The 17,896-nt window shown below is 43.8% G+C and overlaps 1 protein-coding gene across 4 annotated transcripts in view; it reads right to left on the minus strand.

The window, feature by feature from the left end:
- Window positions 1-17,896, minus strand: part of tmem8b (transmembrane protein 8B) — a 243,656-nt gene that overhangs the window by 157,689 nt on the left and 68,071 nt on the right. For 3 of the 4 annotated variants that reach the window (XR_008755083.1, XR_008755084.1, XM_055887873.1), the window contains exon 3: window positions 454-587. The exons of the other annotated variant lie outside the window; for it this stretch is intronic. Coding sequence is in view for 1 of the 3 variants with exons in the window: in XM_055887873.1 (XP_055743848.1) it covers window positions 454-488 (35 nt within the window). In the remaining 2 variants the exon portion in view is untranslated. The remainder of the gene's footprint in view (window positions 1-453; window positions 588-17,896) is intronic. 4 annotated transcript variants of the gene reach the window in all.

Here is a 17,896-nt window from a genome sequence, read left to right on the forward strand (position 1 = left end):
CACAGAGCCACAAATAATTTCAATTGGGTGAAATACCACAATGTGGTTCACTGCAGCAAGATGTGTGACCTGTTGCCACAAGAAAAGGTCAACCAGTGAAGAACAAACACCATTGTAAATACAACCCATATTTATGTTTATTTATTTTCCCTTTTGTACTTTAACTATTTGCACATAATATGACATTTGAAATGTCTTTATTCTTTTGGAACGTTTGTGAGTGTAACGTTTACTGTTCATTTTTATTGTTGATTTCACTTTTGTTTATTATCTACTTTGCTTGTTTTGGCAATGCTAACATATGTTTCCCATGCTAATAAAGCCCTTAAATTGAATTGACAGACAGACAGACAGACAGACAGACAGACAGACAGACAGACAGACAGACAGACAGACAGACAGACAGACATGTAGTGGTGTCACAATAGGAAAGAGTAGACATAGTAGACGTACTTGTAGAGCACAGATCTGTTGTGGGCAGGAACCATCTGTTCTATGAAGTAACCAGGATAGAGAACAGAGATCCCTATCAGCCTCTGAACGATGAGCTGGGGCTGGAAGAGATACTGACACTCCTCATACAGACCCTAGAGGAGAGGAGAGGAGAGGAGAGGAGAGGAGAGGAGAGGAGAGGAGAGGAGAGGAGAGGAGAGGAGAGGAGAGGAGAGGAGGAGTGGAGTGGCAAGCAGAGGGGAGGGGAGGGGAGAGGAGTGGAGTGGCAAGCAGAGGAGAGGGGAGGGGAGCGGAGGAGAGGAGAGGGGAAGGGAGGGGAGAGGAGGGGAGTGGCAAGCATAGAAGGAGAGGGAAGGAGAAGAGAGGTGAGAGGAGAGGAGAGGAGAGGAGAGGAGAGGAGAGGAGAGGAGAGGAGAGGAGAGGAGAGGAGAGGAGAGGAGAGGAGAGGAGAGGAGAGGAGAGGAGAGGAGAGGAGAGGAGGCAGAGAGGAAAGGAGAGGAGATGAGTGGCACGGATGGGGGAGGAGGGGGGGAGAAGAGGGGTGAGGAGAGGAAAAAATATTTTTGTTAGCAAACCCTTTTTAGAACGATAGCAGATTGCAGCTGTTACTGTACTATAAGAGGCAGAGAGGGTAGAGAGGGTAGAGAGGTAGAGAGGTAGGATGCCACCTTTCCAACAAGTCAGTTCGTCAAATTTCTGCCCTGCTAGAGCTGCCCCAGTCAACTCTAAGTGCTGTATTATGAAGAGGAAACGTCTAGGAGCAACAACGGCTCAGCCACGAAGTGGTAGACCACACAGCGAAGTGGTAGACCACACAGCGAAGTGGTAGACCACACAGTGAAGTGGTAGACCACACAGCGAAGTGGTAGACCACACAGCGAAGTGGTAGACCACACAGCGAAGTGGTAGACCACACAGCGAAGTGGTAGACCACACAGCGAAGTGGTAGACCACACAGCGAAATGGTAGACCACACAGTGAAGTGGTAGACCACACAGCGAAGTGGTAGACCACACAGCGAAGTGATAGACCACACAGGGAAGTGGTAGACCACACAGCGAAGTGGTAGACCACACAGCGAAGTGGTAGACCACACAGTGAAGTGGTAGACCACACAGCGAAGTGGTAGACCACACAGCGAAGTGGTAGACCACACAGTGAAGTGGTAGACCACACAGGGAAGTGGTAGACCACACAGGGAAGTGGTAGACCACACAGCGAAGTGGTAGACCACACAGCGAAGTGGTAGACCACACAGCGAAGTGGTAGACCACACAGCGAAGTGGTAGACCACACAGGGAAGTGGTAGACCACACAGCGAAGTGATAGACCACACAGCGAAGTGGTAGACCACACAGCGAAGTGGTAGACCACACAGTGAAGTGGTAGACCACACAGCGAAGTGGTAGACCACACAGCGAAGTGGTAGACCACACAGCGAAGTGGTAGACCACACAGGGAAGTGGTAGACCACACAGCGAAGTGGTAGACCACACAGCGAAGTGGTAGACCACACAGCGAAGTGGTAGACCACACAGCGAAGTGGTAGACCACACAGCGAAGTGGGAGACCACACAGCGAAGTGGTAGACCACACAGCGAAGTGGTAGACCACACAGGGAAGTGGTAGACCACACAGCGAAGTGGTAGACCACACAGCGAAGTGGTAGACCACACAGGGAAGTGGTAGACCACACAGGGAAGTGGTAGACCACACAGGGAAGTGGTAGACCACACAGGGAAGTGGTAGACCACACAGTGAAGTGGTAGACCACACAGTGAAGTGGTAGACCACACAGCGAAGTGGTAGACCACACAGCGAAGTGGTAGACCACACAGCGAAGTGGTAGACCACACAGCGAAGTGGTAGACCACACAGCGAAGTGGTAGACCACACAGCGAAGTGGTAGACCACACAGCGAAGTGGTAGACCACACAGCGAAGTGGTAGACCACACAGCGAAGTGGTAGACCACACAGCTCACAGAACGGGACCGCCGAGTGCTGAAGTGCGTACTGTAGCATGTAAAAATTGTCTGTCCTCGGTTGCAACACTAACTATAGTTCCAAACCGCCTCTGAAAAAACATCAGCACAAGCACTGTCGGGAGCTCAATGAAATGGGTTTCCATGGACGAGCAGCCGCACACAAGCCGAAGATCACCATGCCTAATGCCAAGCGTCGGCTGGAGTGGTGTAACGCTCACATTGGACTCTGGAAACTCGTTCTCTGTAGTAATGAATCACATTGGACTCTGGAAACTCGTTTTCTGTAGTAATGAATCACATTGGACTCTGGAAACTCGTTTTCTGTAGTAATGAATCACATTGGACTCTGGAAACTCGTTTTCTGTAGTAATGAATCACATTGGACTCTGGAAACTCGTTTTCTGTAGTAATGAATCACATTGGACTCTGAAAACTCGTTCTATGTTGTAATGAATCACGCTTCAAATCAAATCAAATTTTATTTGTCACATATTTATCAAATCAAATTCTAGCAGATGTTATTATCGATGTAGATAAATGCATTAGTATCTAACAATTCTAACAATTCACAACAATACACAAATCTAAAAGTAAAATAATGGAATTAAGAAATATTTAAATTAAGACGAGTGATGTCGGTGTGGCATTGACTAATATTCAGTATATATTAGAATAGAATACAGTATATCTTACTATTTATATTATATTATTTATATTAATATTTACATATGTACATATGAAATGAGTAAAGCAGTATGTAAACATTATTAAAGTGGAGAAAGGCGGATACGTAGTCAATTATACAACTGAATGCCTTCAACTGGGGCGGCAGCGTAGCCTAGCGGTTACTAGTGGTTACTAGTGGTTACTAGGCTACCTGCCGCCCCAAGTGGCCAGTGACTCAATGTCTATGTATCAGTGGAGGCTCCTAAAGAGGAGGAAGGGGAGGACAATCCTTCTCAGTGAATTTCATAGAAATGTCACTTGTAAAACATTTAAAAAGTTAGCTTTTTTAGATAAAACTACACTAAATATAATCACGTCACCAAGAAACTGATTAAAACACTGTTTAGCAATGGTCTACAGTAGCCTCAATAGCACTCTGTAGGGTAGCACCATGGTGTAGCCCGGAGGACAGCTAGTTTCCATCCTCCTCTGTGCACATTGAATTCAATACAAAACCTAGGAGGCTCATGGTTCTCACCTCCTTCCATAGTCGTATACAGTAATTATGACAACATCCAGAGGACGTTCTCCAGCCTATCAGAGCTGTTGCAGCATGAACTGATCAAAGGATGAGAGAATGAATCTAGTACTGAAAGTATAAGCTACAGCTAGCTAGCACTGCAGTGAATAAAATTGTGGTGAGTAATTGCCTCAAAGAGAAAGAAAGACAATAATTGAACAGTTTTGAACAAATTAATTTAAGCAAGAGAGAAATATATGAATTTATTGCCACCGGGGCCCGCCGGTGTAACTGCTTACTGACTGTACACTGTAACGTTACTGCATGATTGTAGCAGGTTTACTAACACGTTAGTTCTAATAGCTATGTTGACTAGGACGTTACGTTATCTAATATGGTGAAAACAATGTAGGCTGTGTGTAGCGGTTTGGCTTGGAAAGGGTTTTTCTCCTGGTCACATACAGCTGATGTGTTGTGCATTGAAGTCCACAAGCGAAGAGAAGGAATACAACGTGGCTGCTATGAGAGTGAACTGTGTTCCTGGGGTGTATTCATTCCGCTGATTCTGTTACAAAAAAAATTAAAAATCTTAAACGGAAGCAAACCGATTGAAACGGCGATAATATACCTGAATGTGTCTAATAGAAACTATCGTTCGTAACTGTTGGACTAATGATTACACCCTAGATCAGGCAAGAATGTGCAAGGCAGTATTGGTATTGAATGTCACTGTCCTCAAATGTTTCTCTCTATCTCTCAACCACTGACAGACCAGCCAATCAGTCACTCCAGCTGATTGTTGAACTGACAGACCAGCCAACCAGTCAAATGCCTGACGTTCCAGCTGATCCATGGGGAAATCCTGATTCTAACTGGATTTTGTTGGAGAGGCTTCCATTAATAACACCCTCTGTGTTCTGTTAGACAGGTAACTCTTTATCCACATTATAGCAGGGGGTGTAAAGCCATAACACATTATAGCAGGGGGTGTAAAGCCATAACACATATGTTTATCCAGCAACAGACTATGATCGATAATGTCAAAAGCCGCACTAAAGTCTAACAAAACAGCCCCCACAATATTTTTATCATCGATTTTCTCTCAGCCAATCATCTGTCATTTATTTGTGTAAGTGCTGTGCTTGTTTGTTGAATGTCCGTTCCTGTAAGGATGCTGAAAGTCGATTGTCAATTTGTCTACTGTAAAATAGCTTTGTATCTTATCAAACACTATTTTTTCCTGAACTTTACTAAGGGTTGGTAACAGGCTGATTGACCGACTGTCACGTTCCTGACCTGTTTTCCTTTGTTATGTATTTGTTTTAGTTGGTCAGGGCGTGAGTTGGGTGGGTTGGTCTAGGTTTGTTTTTCTATGTTGGGATTTTTGTGTTCGGCCTGGTATGATTCTCAATCAGAGACAGGTGTGTATCGTTTGTCCCTGATTGGGAGTCATACTAAGGCAGCCAGGGTTTCACTGGTGTTTTGTGGGTGTTTGTTTCCTGTGTCAGTGTTTGGGCCACACAGGACTGTTTTCAGGTTAGTCACGTTTGTAGAGTTTCGTAATTTGTAGTGTTTGTTGTTTGTTCATTAAAACATGAATACCTACTACTCCACATCTTGGTCCGATCCATGCTCCTCCTCGTCTGAGGAGGAGAACGACTACGACAGCCTTAACACCGACCATTTTAACCAGTAAAAGGGGCTTTAAAGCAACAGCGATTACAGCCTTGAGTCTTCTTGGGTATGACGCTACAAGCTTGGCACACCTGTATTTGTGGAGCTTCTCCCATTCTTCTCTGCAGATCCTCTCAAGCTCTGTCAGGTTGAATGGGGAGCGTCGCTGCACAGCTATTTTCAGATCTCTTCAGAGATGTTTGATCGGGTTCAAGTCCGGGCTCTGGCTGGGCCACTCAAGGACATTCAGAGACTTGTCCCGAAGCCACTCCTGCGTTGTCTTGGCTGTGTGCTTAGGTCTGTTGTCTTGGCTGTGTGCTTAGGGCCGTTGTCTTGGCTGTGTGCTTAGGGCCGTTGTCTTGGCTGTGTGCTTAGGGCCGTCGTCCTGTTGGAAGGTGAACCTTCACCCCCAGTCTGAGCGCTCTGAAGCAGGATTTCATCAAGGATCTCTGTACTTTGCTCCGTTCATCTTTCCCTCAACCCTGACTAGTCTTCCAGTCCCTGCCGCTGAAAACATCCCCACAGCATCTCATCTTATCTCTCAGGTATACAGTACCCTTAATATAGTTAATATAATATTAATTCAACTTGTTATTCATTTTATTCTAGCCTCTACAAATCCCTCTGATACTTTTTAGATAACTTTGATATTCCATCTACTTCTACTATCTACATCTATCATATTACATGAGTAATGTTCTGGACAACCCTCTGCATCACGATGAGATAACAAAGGGGTCTAAAGTTAATGCAAAGTGGCCCTGATTCCCAGTCGATTCAAAAAAATGTATTCTCAGGTCAACTCGCCCCATTACTATTAGATATGTTCACCAACTTAAACTCAAGAAAGATCGGGCAGAAGGTGGTGGATATCAGCCCATTTCACTTTTAAACTATTAGCTAAGTTGCTAGCATACCGGTTGGATCCCTACCTTCATATCTGATGATCAAACAGGCTTCGTCAATCAATCAAATCAAATGTATTTATATAGCCCTTCTTACATCAGCTGATATCTCAAAGTGCTGTACAGAAACCCAGCCTAAAACTCCAAACAGTAAGCAATGCAGGTGTAGAAGCACGGGGGCTAGGAAAAACTCCCTAGAAAGGCAGGAACCTAGGAAGAAACCTAGAGAGGAACCAGACTCTGAGGGGGCGTCCAGTCCTCTTCTGGCTGTGCCAGGTTGATATCATAACAGTACATGGCCAAGATGTTTAAACGTTCATAGATGATAATAATCACAGTGGTTGTAGAGAGTGCAAAAGGTCAGCATCTCAGGAGTAAATGTCAGTTGGCTTTTCATAGCCGAGGATTCAGAGTTAGAGACAGCAGAAGAGAGAGTCGAAAACAACAAGTCCGGGACAAGGTAGCACGTCCGGTGAACAGGTCAGGGTTCCATAGCTGCAGATAGAACAGTTGAAACTGGAGCAGCAGCACGACCAGGTGGACTGGGGACAGCAAGGAGTCATCAGGCCAGGTAGTCCAGAGGCATGGTCCCAATGCTCAGGTCTTTGGGGAGAGGAGGGGAGGGAGAGGGAGGGAGAGAAAATTAGAAGTATACTTAAATTCACACAGGACACCAGAAAAGACAGGAGAAATACTCCAGATATAACAGACTGACCCTAGCCCCTCAACACATCAACTATTGCAGCATAAATCCTGGAGGCTGAGACAGGAGGGGTTGGGAGACACTGTGGTCCCGTCCAACGATACCCCCGGACAGGGTCAAACAGGCAGGATACCACCCCACCCACTTTGCCAAAGCACAGCCCCCACACCACTAGAGGGATATTTTCAAACCACCAACTTACGACCCCGAGACAAGGCTGAGTATAGCCCACAAAGATCTCCCCTACGGCACAAACCCGAGGGGGGAGCCAACCTGAGCAATCAGTGGAGAAGGGCCTTGGTCAAGGAGGTGACCAAGTACCCGAGGGTCACTCTAACAGGGCTCCAGAGTTCCTCTGTATAGATGGGAGAACCTTCCAGAAGGACAACCATGTCTGCAGCACTCCACCAATCAGGTCTTTATGGTAGACTGGCCAGATGGAAACCACTCCTCAGTAAAAGGCACATGACAGCCCTCTTGGAGTTTGCCAAAAGGCACCTAAAGGACTTTCAGACCATCAGAAACAAGAAACAAGATTTTCTGGTCTGAGGAAACCAAGATTAAACTCTTTAGCCTAAATGCCAAGTTCATGTCTGGAGGAAACCTGGCACCATCCCTACGGTGAAGCATGGTGGTGGCAGCATCATGCTGTGGGGATGTTTTTCAACGGCAGGGACTGCGGCAAAGGCTTTTTAATTGTGGTTATGTGGCGTCTGATCGCAGTTTTGGAAACTTTCTGACCCCAACACCCAACTAACGTCTGTAATTCTCCAGCTGTGATCCTTGGAGAGTTTTTGGCAAACCATCCTCCTCACTGTGGGGTCATTATCAAATAAAAAAAATTGTATGTGTCACATGCACTGAATACAACAGGTGTAGACCTGACAGTGAAATGCTTACAATGCATACTTACAAGCCCTTAACCAACAATACAGTTTTAAGAAAATACTGTAACGGCAGACTAAGTCGTCCTCCTCATCGGATGAGGAGAGGCGAGAAGGATCGGAGGACAAATGTGCAGCGTGGTAAGTTTCCATAATTTAATGACATGAAAAACTAGACAAGAATACAAAACAACAAACGTACTAACCGTCACAGTCCCGTGTGGCACAAACACTGACACAGGAGACAACCACCCACAAAATCCCAACACAAAACAAGCCACCTATATATGATTCTCAATCAGGGACAACGATTGACAGCTGTCTCTGATTGAGAACCATATTAGGCTGAACACAGAAACAGACAAACTAGACACACAACATAGAATTCCCACCCAGCTCACGTCCTGACCAACACTAAACAAGCAAAACACACAAGAACTATGGTCAGGACGTGACAAATACCTAATAAAAGTAATAGATAAGAATAACAAATAATTAAATAACAATAGTGGGGCTATATACAGGGGTTACTGGTACAGAGTCAATGTGCAGGGGCACCTGTGTCGAGGTAACTGAGGTAATATGTAAGTAGACTTAGTAAAGTGACTATGCATAGATAATAACAGAGAGTAGCAGCAGCGTAAAAAGGGGGGGCAATGCAAATAGTCTGGGTAGCCATTTGATTAGATGTTCAGGAGTCTTATGGCTTGGGGCTAGAAGCTATTTAGAAGTCTCTTGGACCTGACTTGGCGCTCCGGTACCGCTTGCCGTACGGTAGTAGAGCGAACAGTCTGTGACTAGGGTGGCTGGAGTCTTTGACAATTTTTAGGGCCTTCCGCTGACACCGCCTGGTATAGAGGTCCTGGATGGCAGGAAGCTTGGCCCTAGTGAAGTACTGGGCCGTACCCATTACCCTCTGTAGTGCCTTGCGGTCGGAGGTCGAGCAATTGCCATACGAGGCAGTGATGCAACCCGTTAGGATGCTCTCGATGTTGCAGCTGTAAAACCTTTTGAGGATCTGAAGACCCATGCCAAATCTTTTCAGTCTCCTAAGCGGGAATAGGTTTTGTCGTGCCCTCTTCACGACTGTCTTGGTGTGCTTGGACCATGTTAGTTTGTTGGTGATGTGGACGCCGAGGAACTTGAAGCTCTCAACCTGCTCCACTACAGCCCCGTCGATGAGAATGTTGAATGTGTATGTTGACCTGTTTAAAGGTCTTACTCACATCGGCTACAGAGAGCATGATTACACAGTCGTCCAGAACAGCTGATGCTCTCATGCATGTTTCAGTGTTACTTGCCTCGAAGCGAGCATAGAAGTAATTTAGCTCGTCTGGTGGGCTTGTGTCACTGGGAAGCTCGTTGGCTGTGCTTCCCTTTGTAGTCTGTTATAGTCTGCAAGCCCTGCCACATTCGACGAGCATTGGAGCCGGTGTAGAATGATTCAATCTTAGTCCTGTATTGACACTTTGCCTGTTTGATGGTTCGTCGAAGGGCATAGTGGAATTTCTTAAAAGCTTCCGGGTTAGAGTCCTGCACCTTGAAAGCGGCAGCTCTACCCTTTAGCTCAGTGCGAATGTTGCCTGTAATCCATGGCTTCTGGTTGTGGTATGTACGTACAGTCACTGTGGGGACGACGGCCTCGATGCACTTATTGATGAAGCCAGTGACTGGTGTGGTGTACTCCTCAATGCCATTGGAAGAATCCTGGAGCATGTTCCAGTCTGTCCTAGCAAAACAGTCAGGTAGCGTAGCATCTGCTTCATCTGACCACTTTTTTATAGACCGAGTCACTGGTGCTTCCTGCTTTAATTTTTGTTTGTAAGCAGGAATCAGGAGGATAGAATTATGGTCAGATTTGCCAAATGGAGAGCGAGGGAGAGCTTTGTACGTATCTGTGTGTGGAGTAAAGGTGGTCCAGAGTTATTTTCCCCCTGGTTGCACATTTACCATGCTGATAGAAGTTAGGTAAAACTGATTTAAGTTTCCCTGCATTAAAGTCCCCGGCTTCTAGGAGCGCCGCCTCTGAATGAGCGTTTTCCTGCTTATGGCCTTATACAGCTAGTTGTACAGCTCATTAATTGCTCTTTTAGTGCCAGTATTGGTCTGTGGTAGTATTGTTGACAGCTACAAAAAATACAGATGAAAACTCTCTGGGGAGATAGTGTGGTCTACAGCTTATCATGAGAACCTCGAAACTTCCTTCGATATCGTGCACCAGCTGTTGTTTACAAATATGAATAGGCCCCTGTCCTTGTCTTACCAGAGGCTGCTGTTCTATCCTGCTGATACAGTGTATAACCTGCCACCCCTTATCTTACCAGAGGCTGCTGTTCTATCCTGCCGATACAGTGTATAACCTGCCACCCCTTGTCTTACCAGAGGCTGCTGTTCTATCCTGCCGATAGAGTATATAACCTGCCAGCTGTATGTTATTAATGCAGTCATTCAGCCACGACTCTGTGAAACATAAGATATTACAGTCTTTAATGTACCATTGGTAGGATACGGGCTTTCAGTTCCTTCACATTTATTTTCCATTTTTATTTGCCACTCGTTGCCTGATCCTCACAAGGATCTCTTTCTGCAAAGTCTCTGTTTCTTCCTCCAGCAAATGACGTTGATGAGGGCCTGTTCGGGTGTTTGGAGTATATCCTCCCGTCTGACTCATTAAAGAAAAAATATTTGTCCAATTCGAAAGTGAATAATCACTGTTCTGATGTCCAGAAGCTCTTTTCGGTCATAAGAGACGGTAGCAGCAACATTATGTACAAAATAAGTTGCGAAAAAATCGAACAAAATACCACAGTTGCTACACACGTCCTCTTCCAGGCCCGTTGTTAACATCTCCAGTTGATTCAAACTTCTTCATTATTAATAATAATTGAATTATTAATCCATTATTGCCCTGATAGTGGAAAAGGGCATCTTCAACCATTGATATATTTTCTTATAGCCATTTCCTGATTAGTGCAACCTTTTGTCGCACATCATCATTACTGTCTTCTCGGGTCTTTCCCAAAGTGATGGATGACTATGGGAACATGGCCTGTGTGTCACCTCATATTTATACCCCAGTGAAACAGGATGTCATGGCTTACCACTTAAGTGTTCGTAATCACTCAGGTGAACTTAAAATCATTAAATATGAATAGGAATATACTTCAGTTAGACTTTACTCATAATAATTTCTAGGGGTGCCAATAATTGTGGTACACATGTTTCGGAGAGAAAATCTTTATTTCATTTATTTCACATTCATTTAAAAAAAAAATCATTTTACTTCAATTGAAGGTTAGATTTGTTTCTAATATTTTCAATGAAAGACGAAGAGGATAAACAGCAAAGACGTCTTTTTCACAGCTCGTTTTGCTCATATTTACCACGGGTGCCAATATTAGTGGAGGGCACTGTCTCATTAGTTAGAAGATGTTACATCCATATATCTCAATAGTTAGGTGACCGATCGGTTCGAGTCGGTCTCATGTAGCAACATTTGAAATGGTGTTTTTTAGATTGGATGAAAGTAGAGACTCAGAGCTACAAAATGATATATCACACACTACAGTTGAGGAACAATGGGAAAGTAATTCTGCTTTGAATGTTGATAAACTTGTAACCGCACTTTTGAGAAAATGTCCCTTGAATGTTTTGGTACACCTAGTGGAGAGCTCTTCTTTGTCTACACCCATTCAACATCGTTCACCCCCTCTTAAGTCCTCTTAGCCCCACCCATCTCTAAGGATTTTCATGTGAGGCCATGTGCTAAACAGAGTGAGTAAGGCGTGTATGTAGTAAACAACCAGAGATTTCAAGACTAAAGGCTGGTTTATACTACGGGTGTGTTCGTAAAATGTAATCTGGAGTGCCAGAGTGTACTCAGAGTGCATTCTGAGTGTTGTTAAACTCAGATTGGTGTCAGATGGTCCGTTAGTAAATTCAAAGAGTTTCGCTCTCGGAGCGTTCAGATGCTAGTGATGGCTGTTTAACAGTCTGATGGCCTTGAGATAGAAGCTGTTTTTCAGTCTTTCAGTCCCAGCTTTGATGCACCTGTACTGACCTCGTCTTCTGGATGATAGCGGGGTGAACAGGCAGTGGCTCGGGTGGTTGTTGTCCTTGATGATCTTTTTGGCCTTCCTGTGACATCGGGTGGTGTAGGTGTCCTGGAGGGCAGGTAGTTTGGCCCCGGTGATGCATTGTGCAGACCTCACTACCCTCTGGAGAGCCTTACAATTGTGGGCAGAGCAGTTGCCGTACCAGGCGGTGATACAGCCCGTCAGGATGCTCTCGATTGTGCGTCTGTAAAAATTTGTGAGTGTTTTTGGTGACAAGCCAAATTTCTTCAGCCTCCTGAGGTTGAAGAGGCGCTGCTGCGACTTCTTCACCACGCTGTCTGTGTGGGAGGACCATTTAATTTTGTCATATATTGAGGGAGATGGATTATACTATTGGTAGATGTCAACCACTTTCAATTCATTGTTGCAAATACTTATGCTTCCAATAACAATTCAAGTAACTGTATTTTATTTAGAGACATTGAGAGGAAAATAAGTCAAATTATGTCTAAATTTCCGTTGGCCAAAGTAATATGGGGTGGAGATTTTAACACAGTATTACATGATAATCTAGATAGATGGCCTCCTAAGGATAGCAATTCTGTTTGTGAGATAAGGAATATATGTCTAAGGTTAGGTGTTCTAGATATTTGGAGACATAAGAACCCAGATAAGATTATGTTTACAGGGAGTACCAAAGATTTATCTATACAATCCCGTATTGATTTCTGGCTGATATCTGAAGATATGGCTGACAAGGTTGATACAGTCTCGATTGAACCATCGATTTTAACAGACCACAAAGGGATTTCAATAAAGATAGCTATGCATGGTATGTCAATTGGAAAATGAATAAGACTTTACGAGAGAATGAAGTATTTAAGAAGGAAGTAGCAAGAATTATTGATAAATACTGGAATTGTGTCTGTGTTATGAATACGTTTGGAAGTTACTTGGAGCCAATGAAATTTGATATAAGGCTTTTGGCTATTTCAATGGGGAAAGAAATTGCTCGTGCCAAGAGAGAGAAATAATATGACATCATAAAGGGAATATAAAAAAAAAAAAAGGGAACTAACTAATCAGGAATTACTGGAGCTATCATCATTGCAAATGCAGTTAGACTGTATCTACGAGGAAAAGGCCCGGGGAGCGTTTGTAAGATCAAGATGAAAATGTATGGAAGAGGGAGAGAAAAATACAAAATATTTCTTTCATTTAGAAAAAAGGGCGAAAAGACTTCCATATTTAAATTGATGATCAATAATATTCCCAATAAAAATCCAAAAGAAATCTCTCAGCATGTTGCCCAGTTTTATCAGAATCTGTATACATCAGCCCAGCCAACTTCCTGTATACATCAGCCCAGCCAACTTCCTGTATACATCAGCCCAGCCAACTTCCTGTATACATCAGCCCAGCCAACTTCCTGTATACATCAGCCCAGCCAACTTCCTGTATACATCAGCCCAGCCAACTTCCTGTATACATCAGCCCAGCCAACTTCCAATATGGATAATTTCTTAGACAATGTAGCAAACATTGCTAAGAAGATAGATAATGATTACAGGGATTTTTTGTGATGATGAGTTATCTGAAATTGAGATAAAAGGCTGTATTAAAAGCCTTAAGGACAATAGGTCCACTGGAAATGATGGTTTAACAAGCGAGTTTTATAAAACATTCAATGATAAAATTAATTCATTTCATTCTTGCAATGTTCCAAGAATCAATAGAAAAAGGGGAGTTACCGGCTTCCTTAAAGCAAGGTGTAATTACTTTGATTCCCAAACCTAATAAGGATCCTCTTTATATAGACAGCTGGAGACCCATTGGCCTGTTGAATAATGATGGGACATTATTTGCCCTTGTATTTGCTAAGAGGTTGAAACAAGGCTTGCGTCATATAATTGATGAAGAATAATCTGGTTTTATGCATGGTCGACACATTAGTAATAACATCAGCTTGATCTTAGATATGACTGACTATAATGACCTCATCCTTCATGATAGTTTTCTTATGTTTGTTGATTTTTATAAAGCTTTTGACACTGTAGAACATGAGTTTATGTTCAAAGCAATACGTTTTTTGGGGGGGTTTGGTGACTTTAAAAAAAAAAATCTGTCCAAACTTTATATAGTGGTTGTACTAGCTCTGTAAAATTAGCTCACGGGACATCCCAAAGAGTTGATATTGGCCGGGCTGCCCAATTAGTCCATTTTTATTTGTATTGGTTACTCAAATTATGGCTCTTCAAATCAAGAAAGGGAATTTTCAAGGTGTTTCAGCACTTGGCAAGGAGTTTAAACTATGTCAACTGGCTGATGATACCATCATATTTCTAAGAGACAGGAATGAGGTTTCTAAAGCAGTTCCCTGTATTGAAGACTTTTCCGTAGTTTCAGGTTTGACAATTAATACCAATAAGTCAGTCTTATTTCCACTCAAATGTTTTACAGGAAGTATATGGTATCCCAATTAAAGATACGGTTACTTACCATGGAATTGTTATATGCAAAGATGAAAAACAAAGGAGTGAATTAAACTTTAACCCCATTATTGAGAAAACAAAGAAGTAATTGAACTGGTTGATGAGAGATATTCCGTTATACGGTCGGGTTTTATTGGCCAAAGCTGAAGGGTTATCCAGAACGGTTTATGTCTCGTTATCACTTGAATTATCCCCTAAAAAAGTACTTAGATAAGATTATTTTGGAGGAACAAGCCTCACTATCTATGCAAATATATTCTCACTAATACCCACTAACAAGGAGGTCTTGAGGTTTTAGATTCCAATACTCAAAATAATACTTTTAAAATAAATTGGATTCTGAAGTATATTAAGAACCAGAACAGTATTTGGAACGCCTTCCCTAAGTATTTATTTGACTCTGTTGGTGGTTTAGAATTTTTTGCTTCGATGTAATTTTGATGTTGATAAAATCCCAGTAAAATTGTCCGAGTTCCATAAGAAGGCGATTTTAGCTTGAATGTTAGTGTATAAACACAATGTTTCCCCCTCACAGATACTTTATATGGAACAACAAAGATATACGATTTAAAAATCGGGACTGGTTTGAGAATAAAATGAGTTTGTTTGGTCAGTTACTGAATGAGGATGGATATCTACTCTCATATGGAGAATTTCTTGATACGTTTAAAATTCAAATAACCCTGAAAGAATATCTCTTTTAAATGCCTCTGTCGTTGATGTAAGTAACATAGATTTACATGAAAATATATTCATTGGCAATATTATTAACATCAAAGATAAAGGTAGTAATAAACAGATTAGGAATATTGTTTGTGATACTACAATTCCCTCAGCAAGATTCTTTTGGTCAAAGGTGAAATTTCATATTCACAAATGCAAATGTTCTAATTCAAAATCTAACTTTTTTCACTTTATAAATGAATTTAAACAACATGGCACTACTTTAACTAAAATGAAAAACAAAAAGGCAATTAAAACTTGTTGTATTATTAATGAATATGATTTGATTGCTTAGGATTCCTGGCAACGTAAATAGTTTGTATGTTTGCTTGTTTGGGGACCGTCGCCGCAGGCTCCGGACTGGGGACCGTCGCCACAGGCTCCGGACTGGGGACCGTCGCCGCAGGCTCCGGACTGGGGACCGTCGCCACAGGCTCCGGACTGGGGACCGTCGCCACAGGCTCCGGACTGGGGAGACATACTGGAAGCCGGTACGTGGAGCTGCCACACCGCCTGGCTGGATACCCACTTTAGCTCGGTGAGTGCGCAGAGCCGGCGCAGGATATACTGGGCTGTGGAGGCGCACTGGAGCCCTGGAGCCTAGAGCTGGCGCAGGATATACTGGGCTGTGGAGGCGCACCGGAGGTCTGGAGCGTAGAGCCGGCGCAGGATATACTGGGCTGTGAAGGTGCACTGGAGGCCTGGAGCCTAGAGCTGGCACAGCGCGTCCTGGCTGAATCCCCCTGTAGCACGGCAAGTGCGGGGAGCTGGATCAGGCCGCACTGGGTTGTGCTGGCGAACTGGGGATACCGTGGGTAGAGCTGGCGCATGATATCCTGGGCCGAAGAGATGCAACGGAGACCAGGAGCGCTGAGCCGGCACAATCCATCCTGGCTGAATGCCCACTCTAGCACTGCAACTGCGGGGAGCTGGAACAGAGCGCACCGGGCTGTGAATGCGCACTGGAGACACCGTGCGCAAAACACGGTGCCTGACCAGTCACACGCTCCCCACGGTAAGCACGGGGAGTTGGCTCAGGTCTAAACCCTGACTCCGCCAATCTCCCCATGTGCCCCCCCAAAAAATTGGGGGGGAGCTGCCTCTCGAGCTTCCGTCGTTGTCTCAACTCCTCGTAGTGTCACCGTTCCTCGCTTGCTACCTCCGCCTGCTTCCATGGCAGGGTCTTGTCCCCTGCCATTACCTCCTCCCAGGCCCAGGATCCCTGCTCCTCCTGGCCACGCTGCTTGGTCCGTTTTGGGTGGGGTCTTCTGTAACCCTCGTCGAAAGGAGTGGACCAAAGCGCAGCGTGGAAAGTGTTCATGATTTTTATTATCAAAAACAAAATAACAAAATAACAAAGAAAAAGCGAACAGTTCTGTCAGGTAGAGACACTAAACAGAAAACAAGACCCAAAACCCAAAAGGAAAATGACAACTTATATATGATCCCCAATCAGGGACAACGATAGACAGCTGCGCCTGATTGGGAATCAACCAGCCCAACAAAGAAATAAGGAAACTAGAATACCCACCCACTAGAAGTCACACCCTACTGTATCCACAATAGAGAATAAAAACCTCTCTACGGCCAGGGCGTGACTATTCCTCTTGTGTTTGTTGATATTTGTATGTATCACGGCACAGTGGGCCCATGGTTCAGTAGGTATCACGGTACAGTGGGCCCACGGTTCAGTATGTATCACGGCACAGTGGGCCCACGGTTCAGTATGTATCACGGCACAGTGGGCCCACGGTTCAGTATGTATCACGGCACAGTGGGCCCACGGTTCAGTATGTATCACGACACAGTGGGCCCACGGTTCAGTATGGTTTTGGTATCTTTATATTTAAGAAAAAAATAAAAATACATCACCCTTTAAACAATGAACTCTTTATTTTTCCTAAAGACAAATAAAACTTTCCATTCAGGAAAATGGCAGCATGACTGACTAGGCCTGGTTTCTGTCTCTACTGTATGAAATCAAGGGGAGAAAAACATTAAAACGAAAAGTGCTTCTTAGCTATTGCCTTCTCTATTTCAAACAAAACAGGGTAGATACTTGTACAGGCAATATTCAATGTAAAAATAACATGAAGTTAGTACCCTATATGAGAGATCCTTTATGTTGAGGTTCTTCTGTGAAAAGATAAGCATGTCAACATTCTCTGAAGCAAGACGAGAACGGCTTCCAACAGAAGTTCGTGGGACTCCGACGCCACTGTGGTTCAAGCTTTGCAACATGGGGGAACTTTGACTGGTTTTGTTTTACACCACAAAAAAAAAAGGATCTGTCTCCACATGATTACAATCTGTTGCCTTGTATGAGGAGACCTCTTCCTCAATCATTTTGGATAAGGGATTGGTCTGCTCCTCTGCTTTGAAAAGCTCCTCAAATAACTCTGCCAATGACGGTGTTCTTTTGAGGAGGGGGTAATGAGGATGGATTTTCTTCCTCTGTGGATGACCCTGCTTGCACTGCTTGAAACAACAACATTGGCAAATATATTAATATTATTAAATGTAAGTGACACATTTCTCATTTTAAAAAACAAACATATGTCATCACATTTTAACGCACATGATAAAAACAATAAAAAACAACATCATGAAAAATATATTTTAAAATAGATCAAATACCTGATGATCGCGCTCCACAAATTCTTTGATGAGATCCGTGTAGACTCTGTCACAGCAGGCTGACGGGGGGTTTAAACCTTGGATCTGTGAAGGTAGTCTAGAAAATGCCCTGTCTGTGTATCTTCTCTCATAAGTCCCGAGTGACGCTGCCTTGGCCTCCCTGATGGTTGCACTGTCCTCAGGACCTGGTGCCATGGA

This window comes from Salvelinus fontinalis, chromosome 28, assembly GCF_029448725.1.
Source record: "Salvelinus fontinalis isolate EN_2023a chromosome 28, ASM2944872v1, whole genome shotgun sequence".
In the NCBI taxonomy this organism is placed as follows: Eukaryota; Metazoa; Chordata; class Actinopteri; order Salmoniformes; family Salmonidae; genus Salvelinus; species Salvelinus fontinalis.